This window comes from Monopterus albus, unplaced genomic scaffold, assembly GCF_001952655.1.
Source record: "Monopterus albus unplaced genomic scaffold, M_albus_1.0 scaffold187.1, whole genome shotgun sequence".
Lineage (NCBI taxonomy): Eukaryota > Metazoa > Chordata > Actinopteri > Synbranchiformes > Synbranchidae > Monopterus > Monopterus albus.
The window spans coordinates 740,090-762,826 of NW_018128067.1; the positions used below are offsets into that span (position 1 = coordinate 740,090).

Below are 22,737 nucleotides of genomic sequence, written 5' to 3' on the forward strand. Positions count from 1 at the left end.
AGAAAAACCATTCACCCTGGTGAAAACCAAAAGACAGTCATTGTGGAGCATTTTAGTACCATGGTTGTGGACCCCACCGCTAAAAAAGTTGTATGCCTATACACTTTTGTATGCTTTAATTTCTTTTCTTGAGTAGAATGATGTGTGGAGGATGAGGTAGTTGCTTATATCGACTGCCTTGATAGCAGGCAAGACTTTCATTCCAGCTGAAAATCTACTCTTCATAACATAAGGATCATGTCCAACACATTGTGATTTTCTGTCAATAACATTCTCTTGTTGTATTGTCTAATCTAGCACAGTACAGGCACAGGCTTTCCTCCATCTCATCCATTCTCTGTTTCACTTCCTGCACTTCAATTGTATTTCGCATGTCATAATAGTCACATGATTGCAAACATTATGACTGAAAATGTAGTGTGCCACAGGTAAAGAAGAGTCTTATTAACAAAACAAACAAAAAAATATCATAGCTTGGTGCTCAATTCTTTCTGAAAATCCAGTCCACTGATGCAGTTATAAAAGCTAGTAAGTGGACCTTCAGCTAAGATAATTTGGTCCAACTGCCATTTTCAAGAATGAGCTTTCAGACAATCAGCAGATTGTCTCAGTAATATCAGCTATACAACAAATCTATTTAAAATTTGCTAAGATTTGCATTTGTAAGTGGCCATCATACCAGACCAAGTATGGCTATAGCAGCACAACCTCTGTGTAGTTCACTAAGAGAACGGTTTTATTTTGGCACTATTGGGTTAATGGTAAAAGACAAACACTAGTATACCAGTACTGTCACACAAGAAAAGAGGAGATATTAAGTCAGTGAACTGATTCTCTGATTTCAGGTACTTCTGAGTGTACTGAATTAAGCAACGGAACATTAATATTGCTTACTATTTCAACTTTTCATTTTATGGAAGAATGTGTCTGATAAAATATGGCTTCTTTTTAAAGTTAGAGAATATTGCTTTAATGGGTCAGTAAAGTGTGGAAAGTCCAGTGGGAAGAAGATCGAAGGAGTATCACATCACAATGTAGGCAGTCTACCTTTGACACCTAACTGTAGGAGAACCAAGAGAGAAGAACCACAGCACATGAGTCACCTGGGCTGATATTGTATTCATACACTGAATTCACACTTAAACATTGCTGCAGTATCTGGTTCAGGTGTAATTAAATAAAAGTGATTGTCAGATGAAATTTAAAATTAGAGTATTTACAACCTAGGAAGTTTTGTGTAGATGGTGTGAATTAATAAGCATATTATACTTTGTTCCTATTACTGATTACTGTTTGTGTAAAACTGAAAGATTTGCTGAGTAATGATATAATCACCATAACTGGTTTCATAATTAAAAGATAAAAATGCACAAAATAAGGAAAAGTGAAAGGGACTGCCAAACTGTTTTGTGCCGTAACAGGTAACATTAGAGAGGGAGTGGGTTCAGTGGACAGTGAATGGCAGTAAGTATGGTAAGTTATATGATACACACAAACTCTAGCCAAAAGACAGCCACTCTGAGTAAATGCCACTGCAGTTAGCCATGTTTTATATTCTAGGTCATACCTAAATGTCTTATAGTGGTTCACCAGAGAGACTCAGGAGGTTTTGATATGACATCTGTTAGGTTGGGTGGTGGGTGACTCATCTCTCTACATTTGAATCACAGATTATCCCTTTAGTTTTGCTTGCCATTTTGCATTTGATAACTTACAGGAAGGTTAATAAACCTATCCCACTGTCCATTCCACTACCCAGCAGTACTTCAGGCAGGTTAAATAATATTTGATTCAGTTGTAATATTATGTCTCGATCTGTGCCCTTCACAACATATCTAACCAACAATCCTCCTTTCTCCAGCATGTGGGAATGTGTCGGGGGGTGCAGAGGATGAAGGCGAGGCTGACGCCGGATGGATTGAGGGTGCAGCCATTCTACTGTCTGTTGTATGTGTCGTCCTGGTGACAGCGTTCAATGACTGGTCCAAAGAGAAGCAGTTCCGAGGTCTACAGAGTCGGATCGAGCAAGAGCAGAAGTTCACTGTCGTGCGGAAAGGAAATGTCATTCAGATCCCTGTGGCTGACATGGTGGTGGGGGACATGGCCCAGGTCAAATATGGTGAGGAGGCCAACGCAAATGCTTATTGTATGAAAGAGGAACAATTAACTTATAGGAGGATTTTTGTCTAATTCTAAGTGAATGTTGAAAGAAGAGTCAGAATTGAAGAATTTTCCATTTCAGGCATTTTACTTAACAGGCTTTGGTGGGGCATTACACAGTTACTGCACATAGATAGACCAACATCAAGCATATATTCTCAAACAAAGAAGCTGTGCTATGCATTTGTTACTTAAGTATAATGGCTCACAGAAGTCCCTGACGTATAAAGGCAAATTTTATCCTGTACTTCATTGCTAATATGGCACTTCAATGTTCTCCTGATAATGAAAACTGACTCATGCCTTATGACTTCAGAGTGAGCTGCAAAAAATGTCCAATGAACATCAGTCATGTAAAATGCCACCATTCTTTGCTGTAAACAAGTTCCTTGCAGGTCTGTATTAGTCATATCCTGTGGCCACATGTTAACCTATAGATCCCATTTCATTGGGTGCAGACTCAAGAAACTGCAAATAAAGAAGCAATCCCTAATACAGGTGAAAACATCATGCTAGGATAGTCCATCCATCCATCCATCCATCCATCCATTTTTCTCTGCTTATCCATGACTGGGTCACGGTGGCAACAGGCCAGATAAGATAAGTAATCTCTCCAGCATGTTTTGGGTCTACCACGGGGTCTCCTATCAGTTGGACGTGCCTGGAAGAAGTTGAGCACCCTGGAGGCATCCTGATAAGGTGCCTGAACCACCTCAATTGGCTCCTTTCCATGTGACTTCACAGTGGTTCTACTCTGAGCCATCTGCATGTCCGAACTCTGTACCTTAACTCTAAAGGCAAAGACACACCATGTTGATGGTTGGCCATTGGCCATTGTTGGGCTGTCTGTGAGCATCTGTGGGCGCCCGTCTGCCTGGCATGTGGCGCAGAATTGGCACTAGTCGGCCTTCATTTGTGGCTTTTCAGCTGACATGCTGAATTGGTGTCTACGGTCAGGCCTCATCGGTGACAGAGACCACTCTGATTGGCTGTTGAGCTTAGAGAATCAGTGCACGTTAAGAGAACAATTTAGGAAAGACCCTTCAGCCTGTTGCTGTAGTATCCATGATTTCACCCATTTAGTGTGGTTTATTCTTGTTTTTTTGCCTCCACAACTTCCTTTCTTCTTCTACAACCGAAAGACTAAGGGCAAAGAACAGCAGTGTTAATCGTAACTTCTAATCGGATATATTCTTGATTAGAATCAGCAGCTGTTTTGAACAAGAGCTTCTTTATTTATAGCTTATACTTCTGCATCCTAGTTTTTCTTTTTTCCCTTTCTGAATGGCAAATACAGATACGGCCAACTGTTGGTGGGGGGGTTATTTCTGTCACACAGGCACTGAACTAAGGTGCTAGTCGATTTTGGGCTGTAGTCTGTACAGTGTGTTCAACCCAACTGGCCCAGACAAAGCTGACATGAGGTGATGCAGGGGTGACACCTTTGTTGCTGGTAGTTTTTTCATGTCGGCTTGTTGTGTCTCTGCCCTAAGTCTGTGTCTGGCCACTCTATGAAGGGAACTCCTTTTGGCTGCCTGTATTTGTGATCTTATGCTTTTGGTCACTACCCACAGCTTGTGACCATAGGTGAGGGTTGGAGCATAGATTGACTGGTAAATCGAGAGCTTTGCCTTTCAGCTCAACTCCTTCTTCACCATGATGGTCTGGTATGTCTGCATTACTGCTGATGTGCCTGTCAATCTCATGCTCAGTTTTACCCTCACTCGTGAACAAGACCCTGAGATACTTAAAGATTCCTTCACTTGGGGCAGCAACTCACTCCTAACCCAGAAAGGGCAATCCACGGTTTTTCATCAGAGCACTATGTCCTCAGATTAGGAGGTGCTAATTCTCATCCCCATAGCTTCACACTTGGCGGCAAACTGTGCTAGAGGTCACGGTCTGATGAAGCCAACAAAGCTACATCATTGGCAAAAAGCAGAGATGCATTTCTGAGTTCCCCAAAACAGAGCTCCCCTCCCAGGTCTGGCTCCAGCAGGGTGCCCAGGTTTCCCCAATCCGGGTGAAGTAGCACCACTAGAAGTGACCATTTTCATTAGGGTTTTTGAGTCACTGTTTGTCTCATTCCTCCCCTGGGAGCAGTTTGCCTTAGGAGACCCTACCAGGGGCTAATGCCCTGGACAACACAGCTCCAGCAATTCCAGGAGAGGATGCTAAGTTATTAAACGTGGTAAATAAAAGAATAAAGTTAGGCTAATGAGTAAAAATCACCCAATATTTACAAATATTTTACTATTGATTAATCCATTAATATCTTCCCAGAGTGAATGCTTAATTGTACACCCTATAGAATATCAGAAAAAACTAACTGCAAGAAGCAAAATAATATATTAAAATGGCATAGTTTTGACATTGCTAACTGATAATTATAAGTAATATGTTTGCATACATATTTCATTAAATGTCTTTTACAAAAAACAACATAATTAAAATTTCATATAGTGAACTGAATGTTTTTGAAACCACTGAACAGTAAAACTGGGGTAAGTCGACTTTATCAGCTTTGCTTCTGTCTGTCCGGATTTTTGTGGCTCTCACTAATTTAAAAAATATAACACTAATGCCCCACCTTTGTATTCTTACTACATGCCCTTAAAGAAATAATTTGACATTTTGAAAAATAGGCTTATTTGCTGTTTGTTGAGGTTTTTATTCCACTCTAATGTCTATACACTATTAAGCTGGAGCCAGTAGGTGATTAGCTTAGCTTAGGTGAAAGACTAGAAGAGGGGGAACAGCTAACCTGAAATCAGCCTACCAGCAACTCTACATTGAATCAACTTTGCAATGAATCAACCTTATTTTTTATTTGTGCACAAACTGAAATTAATTGTGCTTTTAGAGGGAGTTACATGTTAATAACCAGTATTTTCATATCTATGTATGGATTAAACAAATGAGATATGATGTATAATTAGCAAAATTTAAATATGTTGTAGTAGGTGGACTTTCAAACTTTGGACAGAGCCAGGAAAGTTACTCCCCTGTGCTTCCAGTCTTTATGCAAAACTAAGCTAATCACCTTCTGGCTGTATATTATTTCATAGCACAAGCTTCAGTGGAATGAATCATCTTAAGTCTCAACAAACATGAATATGCCTGTTTTCCAAAATGTTGACTATTCCTGCGGTACCTGCACTGCTTTCCTTTGCCATAAAACATTCACAAAGTACATAAATCTTTTTGTTAGCAGGCACCCACACACTGACATGTGCCCAGTCAAAAAGGAATTAAGCTACAAAGTGAATCAAACACTGATTTGTGCACATCTGTGTTTAGGGGACCTGCTCCCAGCTGATGGCATCTTGATTCAAGGCAACGACCTGAAGATAGACGAGAGCTCTCTTACCGGAGAGTCTGACCATGTACGCAAGTCTGTAGATAAGGACCCAATGCTGCTCTCAGGTTTGTTTTTACATTTTTGAATTTGCTGTCCACCACACAGCTGATACCACTTGGAGAATATCATGTATTTATCATAGCACAGTCCACATTCATACAGTCGCAAGAAAAAGTAATGTCACTATTTACAATTTCCTGATTTTCTGCATCAATGAAATGTGGTCTGATCTTCAACAAAGTCACAAATATCAACAAACACAATATTTCTAAGCTGATAAAACACAAACAGTCACAATCTTTTATGTCTTTGATGAATACACCCATTAAACATACAGAGTGATGTTGGAAAAAGTCATGACAACACTCGGCTTCTGATGTCACTAAACGTCAACTGGAGTCAGGTATTAGCAAACCTGGAGGTGTGGTTTAGAACTACCTTTACTTATAAATACACTCAAACAGTGTCAGTGTGCTATTCATAAGCAGCATCAGCTGATGTGAGCCATGCCTCTCCAAAAAAGAAATCTCAGAAGACCTGCAGTCAAGAGTTGTTGATTTACATGTAGCTGGAAAGAGTTACGGAGTCATCTCAAAGACTTTAGATATTCATCAGTCCACAGTTTGACATATGGTCTATAAATGGAAACAATTTGGTACTGTGACTACTCTCCATAGAAGTGGGCGCCCAGCCAAGATCACTCCAAAGGCACAATACAGAATGCTCATCAGGGCAAAAAAATCCTAGAGTAATAGCTAAAGACTTGAAGAATTGGACTGGACTTGGTTAACATCTCTATTCACGAGTCAACCACAAATATTGAACAGGCATGGTATCCATGGCAGGACACCACAGAGGAAGCCATTGCTCTCCAAAAACAACACTGCAACATGCCTGAAGTTTGCTAAAAACCAGCTTGACACACCACAGCATTACTGGGAAAATGTCCTGTGAACAGATGAAATGAAGGAAGACTTGTTTGTGAAGAACACACAGCACTACATATGGCCTAAAAATAGAACCACGTACCAACATGAAAACATCATCCCAACAGTGAAGTACGGTGAAGTGACCATCACGACTGGGAGCTGCTTTGCACCTTCTGGCCCAGGACTGCTTGCCTTTGTGGAGGGGAAGATGAATTCCCAAGTTCATTAAGGTATCCTACAGGATAATGTTAGGGTGGTTGTCTGCAAGCTGAAGCTCAGAACAAACTGGGTGATCAGCAGGACAATGACCCTGAATGTCAAGTAAATCTCCTACAGAATGCTTAAGAGACACAAAATCCACCTTTTGGAGTAGCCCAGTCAGAGCCCAGACATCAAGCCAATAGAGATACTGTGGAATGACCTCAAGAGAGCCATTCACACTAGACGTCCTAAGAATAGGGCTTTGCTGAACCAGTTTTATGAGGAAGAATGGTCCAGAATTCCTCCTGAACATTGTGCAGGTCTAATCCACAGCTAAACGAAGCACTTACTTGAGGTATTGCTGCCAAAAGACATTGTATGTGGAGTGCCTCAGGGTTCTGTTTTGGGACCTAAATTATTTATACTATATATTAATGATATATGTAAGGTTTCTGATTTAGTGAAAGTGGTTTTGTTTGCTGATGACACTACCATATGGGCATCGGGTGAAAACCTACAGCAACTCTCTGGATGGGTTACACAGGAACTTGAGAAGATAAAGAAATGGTGTGACAGTAATATAGTATATCTGAATTTGGATAAAACTAAATTTATGGTATTTGGGAATCGCAGACTAGACAATGAACTTCACTTGCAAATTGGGGGAGCTAATATCTAACGAGTACATGAAATTAAATTTCTAGGTGTCATAGTTGATGACAAATTCTCCTGGAAATCTCATATCAGATATGTTCAGAATAAAATAGCAAAAAATATATCAATATTGGCAAGGGTTAGATATATTTTGGATGGGAAAGCACTACGCATTTTGTATTCCTCATTGATTCTACCATACTTAGAGTATGGCGTTGAAAACTGGGGAAATACATACAAAAGCTCACTTCAACCATTGTATATATATTACAAAAAAGAGCGATAAGAATTGTGCATAAGATGGGATATAGGGATCACACCAATGTAGCTTTCATACAGTCTAAATTGTTAAAATTTTTTGATTTAGTGGGATATAAGACTGCTGTGTTTTTGTATAAAGCCAGGAACAATTTATTACCTGGTGGAATTCAAAAACTATTTAATGAAGGGGAAGGGGGATACAATTTAAGGGGTCAGTTAAATTTAAAAATTCATGCTATACGTTCAACCATAAAAAGATTTTGTATTTCCATAAGTGGGGTAAAACTATGGAATAATTTGTGTGGACATAAAAAATAGTAATAGAACTGACATGTTTAAACATAAATATAAACGTACAGTATGTGTCAATCAAGATATATGCAAGAACAGGCTTAATGATTAATTACATGGACAATTGTGGGTGTGGTGTACATTTTGTAACCATTCTTTAGTATATTACTTGTGTGATGTAAGAATGTTAACACTGTTATATTCTTTTTTTAGTATAATATGTGTGTGTGTAGAAGTGAATCATTTACTGCTTGCAAACCAATGATGGTAAGATGATGTCATGGGGTAGGACTGGATAAGTCTGACTTCTTCCTACTCCATTCAAGCATGTACTAGGTATAAGCAAATTGATTTTGGATTATGTGTAAAATTATGTGTGTTGTCATATCAACTGTTTTACATGCTTGAAAGAATAAATCAAATCAAATAAAAAAAAATCAAAGGTGGCTGAACCAGTTATTAAAACACTGTTTCCATTAATTTTCCCACCATAACTTTGTATGTTAAATGAGTATGTTGAATAAAGACATGAAAAATCATGACTGTTTGTTTTTTATCAGCTTAGAAATGTTGTGTTTTTTGATATTTGTGACTTTGTTGAAAATCAGATCACATTTCACACCAATTTATGTAGAAAACCAGGAAATTGTAAACAGTGACGTTACTTTTTCTTGCCACGAGAGACCTAAACAGAGACAGAATGTGAATGTTATAGTTAAATTCATATGGTGACCCGAGCCACATGAATTCCAATGTTGCTCAGGTGTCTGCCTGTGTGAGTACAGTAACTGTTAACTGTTAACATCTTAGCATCATATCTGTGACAACTTCCACTTTGTAAGCACCACTGCTCTAAACACAGTCTGTTTGGACATTAAGGTACGCATGTGATGGAAGGCTCGGGGAGAATGTTGGTGACAGCTGTAGGCATCAACTCACAGACGGGCATCATTTTCACCCTGCTGGGTGCTGGAGATGTGGAGGAAGATGGAAAGGAGAAGAAAGGTAGGTGAAAGAGAAGATCCAGTGGTGAGATGCTATGTTTACAGAAGTGGCACTTTGGATTGTATTAAGAGAAAGATGGAGCTATTTTTGTTGAAGAAACAACAGGTTTTTAGTACTTTAATGTGTTCATATAGCAAGATGACAGAGTGATAGCTTACATTTAGTGATACGTTAAAAGCACAAATGACTCTTGGACTATGCAAACCAGTAGAGGAAGGAAAAATATGCTCACAAAACCAAGGAAAGAAGTTGGATGAATACTTCAAACCACTCTTGAGTCAGATAACATGTACTCACACACATAAATGGATTGCTGAAAGGGCCTACTAGGCATGGGGTCAGGGGCACCAGGACCAGAGCCTCTGTTAGAAGTGACATATTTCTTATTAGGAAGTTAATCAAAAGACAAAGAAATACAAAATAACTACAAAGACTCTAAGTGACCACAAGAAGACGCAAAGACATCACTAACCCACACAGAGCAACCACAGAATATGCAAAATAACCACAAAGACATACAAAGTTACCACAAAGAGACTCAAAACAACCTCAAAGAAATGCAAAATCATAACAAAGTCATGCAAGACAACCATGAAGGACACCCACAAAGGATGTAAATCGATGGCAAAGACAGTCAAACTGGCTACAAAGGGACGCAACATTACTACAAGGAGTTTTAAAATGACTACAAAAGGACACAAAGCAACCATAAAGACACACAAAATGGCCACAAAGAGTTTTGGTCTTTTGGAGTCTGGGAGGGCTTCCTTTTATTTTGGGGTAGTGGGGGTCTTATACATATGTGCACCCAGAGGCCCATTGTGACTTAATCTGTCCATGCTCACACACCACTGGGTGTGTGTGTGTGTGTGTGTGTGTGCTGTTGGGTGTCTAACTGATTTCAGATAAGAGCTTCAACAGGAAAGACATGAGTTTAACCTCATAGATAATTTAGCCCACATCCTCTCCATCCCGTTCTCCACTCTGTTTCTCTTGTTCCCGCTCACTGTCTCACGTTCTCATGTCCCCTCTCTCTGCCTATCCATCTTTCTTGATTTCTCTCAATTGGTCTCTTGTTTGCCCCAATCCTGTGCCATCCTCACTTTCTTGTCTCTGTTGTCGTGCTCCCCTGTTTCTCGTTCCCTCCCTTAATTTGAGAGAGAGGGAGGCCGCAAATTGAATCAATTATTGAAAGAGCAGAGAAGAGCGAGGGAGCTGGAGAGATTCAAGGAGGTGTATTGGCTGGTCAATGCATGAAGCATTAGCCTATGCTCAGATGTGTTTTGGAAGGGCCCTGCTGTTAGAGCAGAGCTGCAGGCAACAATATGGGCTACACATACTTTCAGAAGCACTTAAGGTTAATATCATTACACGTGCACTCATCCATGCCTCTACCTCTGCAGTTCTCACTTTTGCATAGGAATGTGCATAATATTGTTGGCATATTAAAAAAGAAAATATTTGTTACATGCTGGAATGCAGAAATAGACAGCAACAAATTAGCTGCTGCTTATTTCATGAAAAGCTACTCTTATCGCTTGTTGTCCTCATTTTGTTTCCTAAGTGTTTCTTGTGTACTAGATGTATTGCACTCAGTGCAGCAGCCTCTGTGGGCTGGATCATTCGCAGTCATTTACTGGAGCTATTCAATTATTCATAAGACTTCCACAAATGCCATAACTTGTTAGCTTTCCTCATGTAATGTGGGTTTGCGATGGGGCTGTTTACTTTTCTCATTTGCTCATTTGAAAAAAACAGATAAATGCCATTCTTATGCATTTCTAGTTCATGTTTTACAGCAAAGAATATGAATCCTCTCAGTGAATCACAATTCAGGTCATGTGAGACAAGGTGTCAAGTATGTTCAGCCGGAGGTGTGCTGCGTGAAATCAATTTTCAGCATAATTTTGCTTAAAGCTGCATTATCTAACTTCTCCTTCTAATATTCGACCATTAAGGGCGAAGTATATGTCCAAACAAACTCAAGCAGCACCCCTCCTCTTCTCCGTTCGCTCCTCTTTGCCCCTCCTGCCCTGTCTGTGAAACTATGTCATATGTGGTCACAACAGCCAAAGACAGTTGGGGCAGTCAGGTAGCACAGCAGTAATAATCGGCTCCAGAACTAATGTGTACAAAATATAGAGCCTGTGGTTTTCGGTGGCAAGAGGTTTACATTTAGCAATATGTAGTGGATGTAGCTGCAGTGACACAAGCAAATTATACAGAGGAATGTTTTTCCCATTAATATTGTCACAGTACTAGTGTTCAGACCACCACTGAATTGTGTTCAGTGATACATATTTGATATTTGAAAAACACATCATATAATCTTGGATCATGGGGCCGTGGAAGAAGTGCAGTGCAGACTTTAGCAACAGTGGCCACAGAGGGCAAGAAATAAACAAGGCCTGAAGATAGCAGGGGTTTAGTAAAGCAGGGAGAAAACACTTCTAGACATTTCTTTATTTGATTTATCTGAATTTGTGCTAAATATTAGGTCATGCAGTTTTAAATATGGATCATTTAGACAACAATGAAGAGCCTGTGATCTTCTCTTTCATGACATAAAAAGACAGGAATCACTTGACATGGCAAGAAAAACACCTTGTAGCAGTAAGAGAAAAGTATTCTCCAAGTGAAGAATACTGAAATATTAAACACTGACAGTGTAAAACACTGAATACAGTGACATACTGCATACTGAGTAACACTAAGTAGCAAAGAACCAGTGGAGTATTGTAAAACTGTGACAAATTTTAGCAAGTGAGCATGTTTGTTGCTCTTTAAATAAGAAAGCTGAGGCCTCATAAAACTCTGCAGGTTAAAACATGGCGTGTTTGTGCTCAGGGGTTTTGTAGTCATGGCCCAGTGTAGTATGACCTTGTAAATCTATAATATACGCTGTATAATGGGCTCTTTTTGTTGCAGTTTCATAATGACCACTGTCAGGAAGTAACTGTAATTAAATTGCAAAATAAATATAAATGTAATCAGTTACAGTTGATGAGAAAAATATGTAATTAAATTACAGTTACTATTCAAAATGTTGGCAACTACAAAGGATTACATCTGAACATAGTCTTCTAGGTAATAGGTTTATAGGTATAACATTCATCCTCTTGCTTCACATCTTTTTGCCTTCTTTTGGCATATTTCCAGAAAAATCTGTTGGCACAAATAACATGATCAAGAGCAGGATGGCTAACAAGGAGCTGTCTCCACATCTAAATAGGCTCCATTCATTTGGCAGAACGAGTTAAATTTTGAACATTGCTTTTGATTGGTTCTCTTGTTTGACTGTGCACCACCTCTCATCTGTCAATCAAATCAAATCAAATCACATTGCTCTAAGCAGTCTGGCTGCAACCAGCCGACAATGCCAAGGCGGGTGCCCATGCTGTCGGACAAGAATGCCTTTCAACAGGTTTTGCTTGTTGCCCTTTCAGTCGGCTACATGTTTCAGCAGTAACGTTTTATGTAACTGACGTTATGTTGAAGAACCTTTAATAAAAGATTGACAGTAATACGTGTTGCATACTGTTGTGAGGTTTACATTGCCTGTTTTAAATTTATGTCAGGAATTTCAGCTCTATTGCCCAGTTGAAAACAGTTTTTTTAGAAAATGTAATAATACTTTAATGAAGTCATTTAGATAGTTATATTACATTACATTATTACATTTTTGACAGGGTAACTAGTAATCTGTAACCTATTACATTTTAAATATAACCTTCCCAACACTTTTATTACCTACACTTTTCCTACTTCACCAGCATTTTACCAGCCTGTTTTATGCTGATTTACTGTACATATAATACTGCAATTTACAAAACCCATGGCCTTTATATGGACTAGTTTGACTCTGAAACATGCCAATAAACAAACTGTAAATGTCAGAAATCATTCAATTAATGATGTTTAGTTTTGTATGTTACCTCTTTGTAAAGGTTGTAAAAATGGTGATATCTGTTTTTGCAAATGAATTCTTCACTTGGAGAATTCAGTTTCATTCTGTGTAATCCTCTGCAAACATTCTACTAGTATAGTTTCACTTCCCTCTTTGCTCTCTTTTGTTTTCCCTTTTTGCCAACACATCTCATGTGCCCCAAAACCTTCCTTCCTCACTCATTCCCCAAGCAGAGGGCAGTACTCAGTTGCTCATCTCTACAGAAGCCAGTTACGGCACAGTCACCAATGGTATGTGAGCATAAAGTTGTCTGTCCTACTCCTTTCCTCAGCCAGTGAATGGACCCCAGTACACGGTGCAGTAACATGACAATGACCTATGATGGACATGTGCATCTAAAAAAAAAAATTCTGTTTTTTGACCCAGTGTATGAAGATGTGTGTACCTCTGTTACTCTTCCCTTATTGTTTCTTTGTGGTTTTCTGTTTCTGGAAGTGTGTCATGATCAGAAATATGAGGTGCTGATGAATATGTGAACACCAGTTCATAACTTTTTGTCTTTCTGCTCCCTTATCTTCATGTCTCCCTGCATCTAACTCATCCCCCTCCCTTTCTCTCAGGAAAACAACCAGATGGAGCTGTGGAGAACAATCAGAATAAAGGTAAGAGCACAATATGTGTTGTGTGCGTGTGTATGAAGATCATTTCATCGTCAAATGCAATGCTGAAGAGCGTATATGCTTTGTGTGTTTGTTTCAGCCAAGAAGCAGGATGGGGGTGTAGCCATGGAGATGCAACCCCTGAAGAGCGCCGAGGGAGGGGAGGTGGAGGACAGAGAGAAGAAGAAGACCAATGTTCCAAAGAAGGAAAAGAGTGTGTTGCAGGGCAAGCTCACCAAACTGGCTGTTCAAATTGGCAAAGCAGGTACAAAACTGCCTGAGCAGGGTTCACACTCTTCAGCAGTCATTTAGGCACTTTCGACATTAAAACCGAACACATAATGGGTTCCGTAGCTGTCAGTCTCACAGAGCTTTTGTGGCAATGATGCACAAAGAACTTCTTTCTGAATAGGGGAAATGAACGTGGGAGCCATGAAAAACTTTGTACTTAAAGTGCAATGAATCATAGATAGAATTATGTTTCATTAATGCTCATTACCAGACAGACAAGTGATGTTCTCCAGTAAAGATAAAGAAATGAAGTGAATAATAAAACACTTAATTTGCTGAGCATGCATTACTACAGACCTAAAATAAAAACAAATTTCTAATAAAGTTACAACAGGCTGATAGTGTGACACTTTGATAAACTGTCTCCTCTTTGAATCTGCCCACAGGTTTGGTGATGTCAGCCATCACTGTCATCATTCTGGTGCTGTATTTTGTCATCAACACGTTTGTTGTTGAAGGTTTGTGTGTATACATCTTCCTAACAAACACACAATTCTCACTTCCTGGTATGTTTTACCCCTGTCAGTCTTTTCCTGTTGTGTTAATGTTTACCACTCTGCTGAGCATGACTCGACTTACTCTGTAATTGGAATTATTTGTTTGGCCTTCATATGTATTCTGGTGTGTGTTGCAGGTCATGCTTGGTTGACAGAGTGCACCCCGGTCTACATCCAGTACTTTGTCAAGTTCTTCATCATTGGAGTCACTGTGCTGGTGGTGGCTGTCCCAGAGGGCTTACCTCTCGCTGTCACCATTTCTCTGGCTTACTCTGTTAAGGTAGACCCATTCATCCAGTTTAACGAAAGCTTATCAAAAGGATATATAGGTGGTTCCTGATACTGTGCACTGACACCACACAGCCAGGTGAAGGAGTGTATGCAGAGAATGAGGTGTGTGTAATGAGACCTGAGTAATACAGATTTTAAAGGTGCATTAACAAAGATTTTATACACTTTCTGATAAACCCAGTGACAATGGGACAGGACATGGTGTCTCTCAGCTATACTACCCCCACTTCATGTCACTGCTGCCTACAGCCCGTCTGTTGTTATTCCAGCTTCTCTATCCTGTGTTGTCAAAGTACAGTCTGTAAATCAGCCCCTCCTGCCACCTAGCCAAGGTTATAAGAGGCATTTTTTCAACCGTGACTAGTCATTTCAACAGTCGGCCATGGAGCAGGTCTGGGCAGCTAAAAGTCTGACACAGTGGCTGCAAGACTGAAGAGGTGGTGTTCTTTTGCACAGAGAGAGTGGAATGAAGAAAGAGAAAAAACAGGATTAGAGAGCTTGTACTGTCATTGAGTGTATCTGTGGCATTTTATTCATCCGAAGTTGTTTAGATTTCTCTAAATCTAGCTTTACAAACAGCCGAGATGTTTTCAAACCATTTCCCTTAGTGCCCCCTCAGTGATTATGGCTAAAATAAGGTTAGGTTTGGGGGGATGGGGTCATATCTTGATGTCATATCTCAATGGGGAGCCCACTTCAGCACAACCCTATTCAGGAATAAGCGGTATAGATAATAGATGGATGAATATAACATACTACCCTTGCGGGTCACAGCAGGTGTCAGTGACCAAGAGTTGTATTTTTGTATTAATAAAAATTGCTGTTCCTCTGGAGTGACTATTAAAACTTGAATGAAGAACATGTCCAACCCAGTGTCTACAGTTCATAGCTTCATGTGATTATTGCACAGATGGGTCTCTTATAAGAATATTATGTCACAATTAATGTTTTTCAGATGAGAAAATACTCTAGACTGCTTAACTGGGCCACCCACGCCTCTGACATTCCAAATAACAAATCTAACAGAGGGCCCTATAATACTGGACCTAGCACTTAGATTTAATATAAACACATGACATATGAAAAACAAGGGAACAAAACAGCATGACAGGAATAAGAAAACTATAGGAAGTATGACATTAGGTGCAACAAGAATGCATTTTGTACAGATTGTCAACCAGGCGTCTTTAGTATATGTTTTTGCTAGACAACAGGGCATGATGGGCGGGGCCTATGGTGTCAGTTTGTTTTGAGTCTCACTAGACCCAATAATGGCTGAAAGAAATGAGGTAGAATAGCTTTGAAAAAGCACAATCAGAAGAATGTGTGAGGATAGGAGGATTCAAGTGTGGCTCTGTTGAAAGTACATTACACTAAAGGCTGTAATTTCCACTGGGCAGTGAGTGAGCATCTACCGCTTCCCTTACAAAAGCCTGTTTTTGCCCCCTCACTTATACAGTTATATTTCCTCAGTACAATCTTTCTAAACAATGTCATGTGTCTGTCCAGCTGTCAAAATCCAGAGGAAAGAAACTTTCAAGTATTCAAACATTAGCAAGCTAATGATAAAAATGTTTATCCTGCTTATCTGAGTTGTCTTCAGCTATTACCATGCATGCACAACAATAAGCAGTGAGAGTTCTGCAGGCTTTTTCCCCCTGAGCCTCAGCTCTACACACAGTGCTCCACAGTCTGTAATTGTTTAAGATTACTGGGGCTGTATGCAGCCTGACAGGAAAAGCTGCAGGCATTATTGTATTCTAAAGGCTTCCTTCATGCAAATAACTACTCAAAGTCCAAATGACTGATCATTTGCATGTAAAAAAAAATTAAGGGATAGTTTTACATTTAGGAAATGCACTTTCTGGCTAAGAATTAAATAAGAAGATTGAAACTGCTCTGATAAATGTTCAACCAGCCAGCTGACTTAGCTTAGCATAAACACAGCTAGTCTGGCTCTTCAAAATCTATACTAAGCTAAATCTATGCTAAGCTAAGATAGCCATCTCCTGGCTTTAACTTCATATTGAATTGACAGACATGAAAGTGGTATCTTGTCATCTAACTCTTGGCATGAAAGTTTTTACATAAAACAAATGATGGATGTACAAGTGTAAAATTCAAGATCCAACTTTCTTATAGTTTTAAAACCTCGACCTGTTGCAGTCAAAGAAAATGAAACATATTAATTCTATTTTAAATATATAATTAATATCAGTCCAAAGGTGCTGCTTTCTAGAATCTGAATATGTTTGTTTGTTTACTTAATAGATCATTTATTTCTCTCTGCCTCTGTCCTTTCATCACTCACTCCCACTCCACTCTTACATCCAACTTTCTCCTCTCCATCACCCTGTCATATGTAGAAAATGATGAAGGACAACAACCTTGTACGTCACCTGGATGCATGTGAGACAATGGGCAACGCCACTGCCATCTGCTCCGACAAGACTGGCACCCTCACCACCAACCGCATGACTGTGGTTCAGACTTACTTAGGTGAGCAAAAAGCAAAAATTCATAAGTAGTACTAATAAAAGTTTATGTCGCATGTAGCAAGGTACCTCTTGACTGTAGACTCTGACAATGATACAGCTACCTCCTCAAAAGTGTTCTTGACTTGTGTGGAGGTTGTGAAGGGAGTTTTCTTAAAACCAAGCAAATTATCCTACGATCGTCCAATTTAGCTGTCTTATATGGCCTTCTAGGCTTGCTGGCCTTTCTGAGCTCATCAGCGCATTCCCTCCTTTTGAGAATGTACCTTAATTGTTGATTAGGCCATTCCTAAAGTTCCTGCTATGTCTATTGTTTTGTTTTTTAAGCGTCATGATGGCTTCTTTCATTTGCATTGACACCTCTTTGGACTACATACTGACAGTTCCAATGTACAGCTGCCAAATGCAAATTTAACACTTGGAATCAACTCTCTAGACCTTTTATCTGCATAAAATTAAAATTAAATTAATTTCCAAATACTTATGAACCTGACTATACATCAGACCCAAACATTTCCCTATGCAGTCTTTCTTGCCTCCATGGCGCTCTCTCTCTTGACTGCTGCAGGGCTTAGCCACACACACAAGGTGTAGAGCAGAGAGGACACAAGAGAATACACAGTGATCTTGTGTACATTTGGGCTGCATTTCTTGCAGGGTTGTGAGGAAGTATGGCCTAGCCTATCAGAAAACAATGTTTCCATCCATCCATTATCTATACTGCTTATTCCTGAATAGGGTCATGGGATGTGGGTCCACCCTGGACAGGTCGCCAGTCTATCACAGGGCTGACATGTAGACAAACAACCACACACACAGGCAGTTTAGAGTCACCAATCAACCTAAGCTGCATGTCTTTAGACTGTGGGAGGAAGCCGGAGTCCCCAGAGAGAACCCACACAGGCACAGGGAGAACATACATGTACCACTCCACACAGAAAGGCCCCCGGGGCGGCCCAGGCTCGAACTCGGATCCTTCTTGCTGTGAGGCAACAGTGTTAACCGCCACAGCACTTTGCCACCTGAAAACAATGTTTTATTTTCCTAATTCACTGTTTAGTTCTTGCTAATGCTGCTCGCTTTCTCTATTTTACTCTACCACACTCGGCCACCATTGCTCACTGTGACTGTTAGTGGAGTGAATTTAGGACAAGCAGTGAAATTAGTGGGGTGGGAGGGCCTCAGCTTTTTGTTTTTTACATACAAGTGGGGGGGCTTCAAGGATAAAGTTTGGCAACCACTGGAACAGAGCAATGGGAAGTTGGTTGTTTTATCTTTATAAGTAGTTTCATTGTTGTTGCTGTTATTAGTGAGAGCAGCGGCTGTTAGAGACAGTCATTCTCCATCTGCACAGAATAAAATTCAGCCATCTGCTGCTTTTTAGCACTTTTTTTCTGTGTATCATATCCATATTTCATGTTTTCTGTTGTAAATTCAGAAAAGTACCATTGCTATTTAGAATCACATTTTGACAAATTTGAGAGACTTTGATCAATGTTTAGTGAAGAAGAGGCTGATATACCCTCACTTTTCGTCCCTAATAGGAGTCAAGCTTGAAATATGCTGGATCCTAAGCATCCCATAATGCACCTCAATACAGTTATATAGTAATAGCATCAGTGCTGTTTGTACTAGTAACTACCAAACCTAAGATACCATCAAGGTTATTTTCTCAAACTTGACAAAACTCTTCCAAAACCAAAGAAAACATTACACAGCTATTGAAAACAGTGAAAAATCAGTAGAATACCCCTTTAAAATGCTTTCAAATTGTACTTGATAGCAAAAAATGCATTTTTTCTTTTATAATTATCAGGTCAACAGTTGGGATAATAAATGTGCAGAAATATCTTCATATATACTGGTCTCTTTATATTATTTTTACAGAGGAGGTAGAAGCAGCATATGGAGACAGGCTGAAAGTACAGAGATTATCACTGATGTGTATTAAAGTTAGATTGTTGTTGTGCAGGTGACGTGCATTACCGTGTGATCCCGGACCCCGCACAGATCAACCACAGGACACTGGACCTATTAGTCAATGCTATCGCAATCAACAGCGCCTATACCTCCAAGATCTTAGTGAGTCATGCACAGTTGGAGATGGCATTATTTTGCAGAAAGTTATTCTCTGGCTGGGGTCTGTTTCTTGTCAGTGTTTGTGGGGTGGGGGTTAGGGGATTCTGAGAATAACCTCACATTTTCCTGTGCCTTTGTTTTAATGTCATCCTTTTTTTGTCTCCTCTTGCCTCATCCATCTCTGTGATCCTCCCACCACCTTCTCTAATCTGATACCTCATCTTGCTTCAATTGTGCTCTTTATCAGCCGCCTGATGTGGAGGGGGGTCTGGCAAAGCAGGTGGGCAACAAGACAGAGTGTGGACTGCTGGGATTTGTATTAAACTTACAACAGGACTATGCCCCTGTCAGAGAGCAGATCCCTGAGGAGAGACTGTACAAGGTACGGAGCCATGCACCAATTCCACCTTCACCAGTATAATTTATTTATAGCATTATTAATAACTGCAACCTTAACAAAGGGCCTTATCACAGTTTATTTGAATTGATATTTTCCCCATGAACATTTATTTATATACATACTGGTGTGGATAAAAGTGTTTGTGTCCTTCCACTTTAAAAAGAGAATCCACAATTTTCTCTGAAAGAAGCTTAAACTGACAAAGATAATTGCATTCACTGTTCTCTGTTGCATATTTAATAAAACAGAAACTCTTTTGATTTGATCAGTATAACATATCATTATAATCACCCAATAGATAAAAAGAGATTGGCATGGGAAAAAATAATGGAACTCTTAACCTAATGTTTTGTAGCGCATCTTTTTGAGGCAGTCACTGTATTCAAGCACTTTTGTAGCTCTTAATGAGACTTCTACACCTTCAGCTGGCAGTGTGCCCTGCTCTTCTTGAGCAAACAAAAGACAATAGTAGAACTGTGCAGCAAAACTCTGCATATTTTGGCAATTTGCTTTACTGTACAGGCACATTTGATATCTCAGTTTGAAGCTCAGATGGTGGCTTGGCACACTCACAGTACAATGAAGTGGGTCACAGTACACAATTCAGGGTGTTGCACTTTTCATGATGTAGCGGGTTTAACGCTGTGGTGTGTTGTGTAGTGGACAAAGACAACGCTTGCTGAGATATTGTTCAGCATTTTATTGTGAGACAGCACAGATGGCACCAGGATAACACTGCTGCAGTAATAAGAGGATAAGAAGCACTAATGTTACAACAAAACCATGATGGAGGCTCCGTTCCTACATACAGATAGAAGTCCTTTCATCTGGTAGAAGTTGTAATATTTCATTATATAAGTGTAAAGTCTGCCCTGCTGGTGATGCTACAGGAAAGGTCACAGATCACTTAAGTCATTAGAAATCTGCTGTGAAGCTGATGAAATATTTCAGTCTGAGCAAAAGTGGTGGAATGACTGACCATCAGACCGCCGTTACCCTCCATAGAGCCATGCTGCTACCCTGGCTAAAAGTGCATCATTTCAGAAAAACAGCCATGCCTAATCCCACAAGCCTGCAGGTGTAGAGAAAGAAGTCATTCACAGGGTCTCTCTTGAATAAATGCTCTCTGTGCCTGTAATACTGTGGACTGTGTGATTCTCATGGCTTTAGAATAATTCTACATCCTGCTAGCATGACCATTATTTATTATACTGATGCAGGTGTAAATCCTCAGCTACAACATCCACCACACTCAGGGCTGTGGTTTTATCAGCGATATCAGCGTTTGTCTACTTCTGATTTTACTATTCTGAATTGTATATCTCTCTCCCTCACTCGCCCAGGTGTACACATTCAACTCAGTGCGTAAATCCATGAGCACGGTGATCAAGCTGCCTGACGGCTCCTTCCGCCTCTACAGTAAAGGAGCTTCTGAGATCATGCTGAAGAAGTGAGTGATGGGGAGGATGAGGGAGGTGGACAGAGGAGTCTGATGACATTTAATCATGTGAATAAATAGAGAGACATTTTTTTTCTGTGCAGCTATTTTTTGTCCTTTATCTCTCTGCAGGTGTTCCTATATCATGGATGCCAACGGAGAACCGCGCAGTTTCCACCCACGTGACAGAGATGAGATGGTCAAACAGGTGGGATGGGATGACTTAAAGCTCCTGTGTGCAGAATAGCATCTCATATTAATTTTAATGGGTTGTTCTGTTGGTTTAAGGGTTGGAATAGACTGGAAACAGAGGGAAACAGCTATGTAAGAGAAATGAAGAGACAACAAAGTGTGTTATTTTGTGGGTTAAACAAATGAGACATTTTAATGAAAGAGCTTTCAACCTGCAATAACTGTTTTTTTTTTACCACAAGTTGTGAACATGAGGAAACCGGACGAGCAAATTTTTGTATATCATCGATCTTCTTTAGATTGTTATAGTGAATTTGTTAACAAACATTTGCTTATTTACACATTCAGCAGTAACGGTGCAACACTATCATTCCTTTGGAGCTGTGTTTGTGTCCACCTGGTGAATGGAAGACAAATATCCACTCTCTTTTAGCTCTGTTTTTGTCTCTACCAACTCCAGAGGGAAGTGTCTGGCTCTTCAGCTGCTAAACGCCCCTCTGTGTTCACCAGCTGGTCTCTACCTGTGTCTGTCTGCTGTTTGGCTGTGAACACGTAGAATACAGTGGGTTTTAGAGCTTTTTCTCTGAATGTGCTGCTTGATACTGACAGAAACAATGTTATGAGAGCAGTGACAGTGAATAGCTTTGCAAACCTGAGGGCAGCTGCAGATTCAGTTGAAAAGTTTTTATAGGCAACCCCTTTCCCATAGTTTTAGCTAACTTCCTGCTGGCTCTAGCTGGCAACACAGTATTTGGCATCTGAGAGTGGTAGGCTACCAATCTTCTTATTAAGAAAGCAAATGAGCATATTTCACAAAATGTTCTTTGCAGCTGTTATTTGGATAGCGCTGCTCTAATGGTTGTAGAACTTGAAATCATCGCATTTGGCTTTGTCTCTGTGCGGCTGTCTATTTAGTGTCTGGGCTGTTACCCAAAACCCAGTTAGTGCCTCATGTCTCCTGTAATAATCATTCATTAACACTTATGTGTTGATGATTAAAATACCTGAGGTAAGCCATGTGTGCTTCAAAGAGAAAAGCTGTAACACCAGATGCTGTAAATGAAGTTATTACATCCTGACACTGTTGTGATAATCACCCAGGGTGCTGTCACAAAGACAGCTAAACTCTGCTGAATTAGCTGTATTCTGAAAGACCATGTAAGACAACTGCTTCGCTGACTGAGTCTACTTATACTGTACTTTAAATATCCACCAGCAAAATGTTTTTCACACATTACAGATAAGCAGCCACAGTTTCAGTCACGCCAAACACCATGTGAACGAAAACTATGGCGCCAGCATTGGCAGATTTATATATGCTCCTAATCTGCTATACATAAAACTGCTTTGTAGGATCAGTCTAAAAGTATTTAACATTAAAACATATATGCATTTGTTGCACATACAGTAGATTAGTCTGGGCAAGCTGAGTGAGCAGAGTTTAATTGACTGACAGGCTGAATGACCTAAATTTGGCTCATGATGAACTAGAAAAATAACTTACACCCTTACACAACATTATTCCAGCTCAGTTGTTCAGTTTGCACTGTGGCAGCTTTGTGTCACCTCTTCTTTACATCATGCTGTCTTCTCTCTGCTGTCTGCGGTAGGCTGGAGGTCTTTTCC

The 22,737-nt window shown here is 39.9% G+C and overlaps 1 protein-coding gene across 6 annotated transcripts in view; it reads left to right on the top strand.

Annotated features, from left to right (window-relative positions):
- The window catches only part of atp2b3b (ATPase plasma membrane Ca2+ transporting 3b), a 58,097-nt gene that overhangs the window by 13,147 nt on the left and 22,213 nt on the right, over nt 1-22,737 (top strand). For 3 of the 6 annotated variants that reach the window (XM_020617199.1, XM_020617198.1, XM_020617202.1), the window contains exons 4-16: nt 1,862-2,119; nt 5,461-5,586; nt 8,737-8,862; nt 13,000-13,059; nt 13,390-13,431; nt 13,529-13,693; nt 14,106-14,177; nt 14,354-14,496; nt 16,874-17,006; nt 18,975-19,084; nt 19,329-19,463; nt 20,825-20,931; nt 21,052-21,127. In XM_020617199.1, coding sequence (XP_020472855.1) covers nt 1,862-2,119; nt 5,461-5,586; nt 8,737-8,862; nt 13,000-13,059; nt 13,390-13,431; nt 13,529-13,693; nt 14,106-14,177; nt 14,354-14,496; nt 16,874-17,006; nt 18,975-19,084; nt 19,329-19,463; nt 20,825-20,931; nt 21,052-21,127 — 1,553 coding nt within the window. The remainder of the gene's footprint in view (nt 1-1,861; nt 2,120-5,460; nt 5,587-8,736; nt 8,863-12,999; nt 13,060-13,389; nt 13,432-13,528; nt 13,694-14,105; nt 14,178-14,353; nt 14,497-16,873; nt 17,007-18,974; nt 19,085-19,328; nt 19,464-20,824; nt 20,932-21,051; nt 21,128-22,737) is intronic. The other 3 variants (XM_020617203.1, XM_020617201.1, XM_020617200.1) reach the window with 2 other exon arrangements.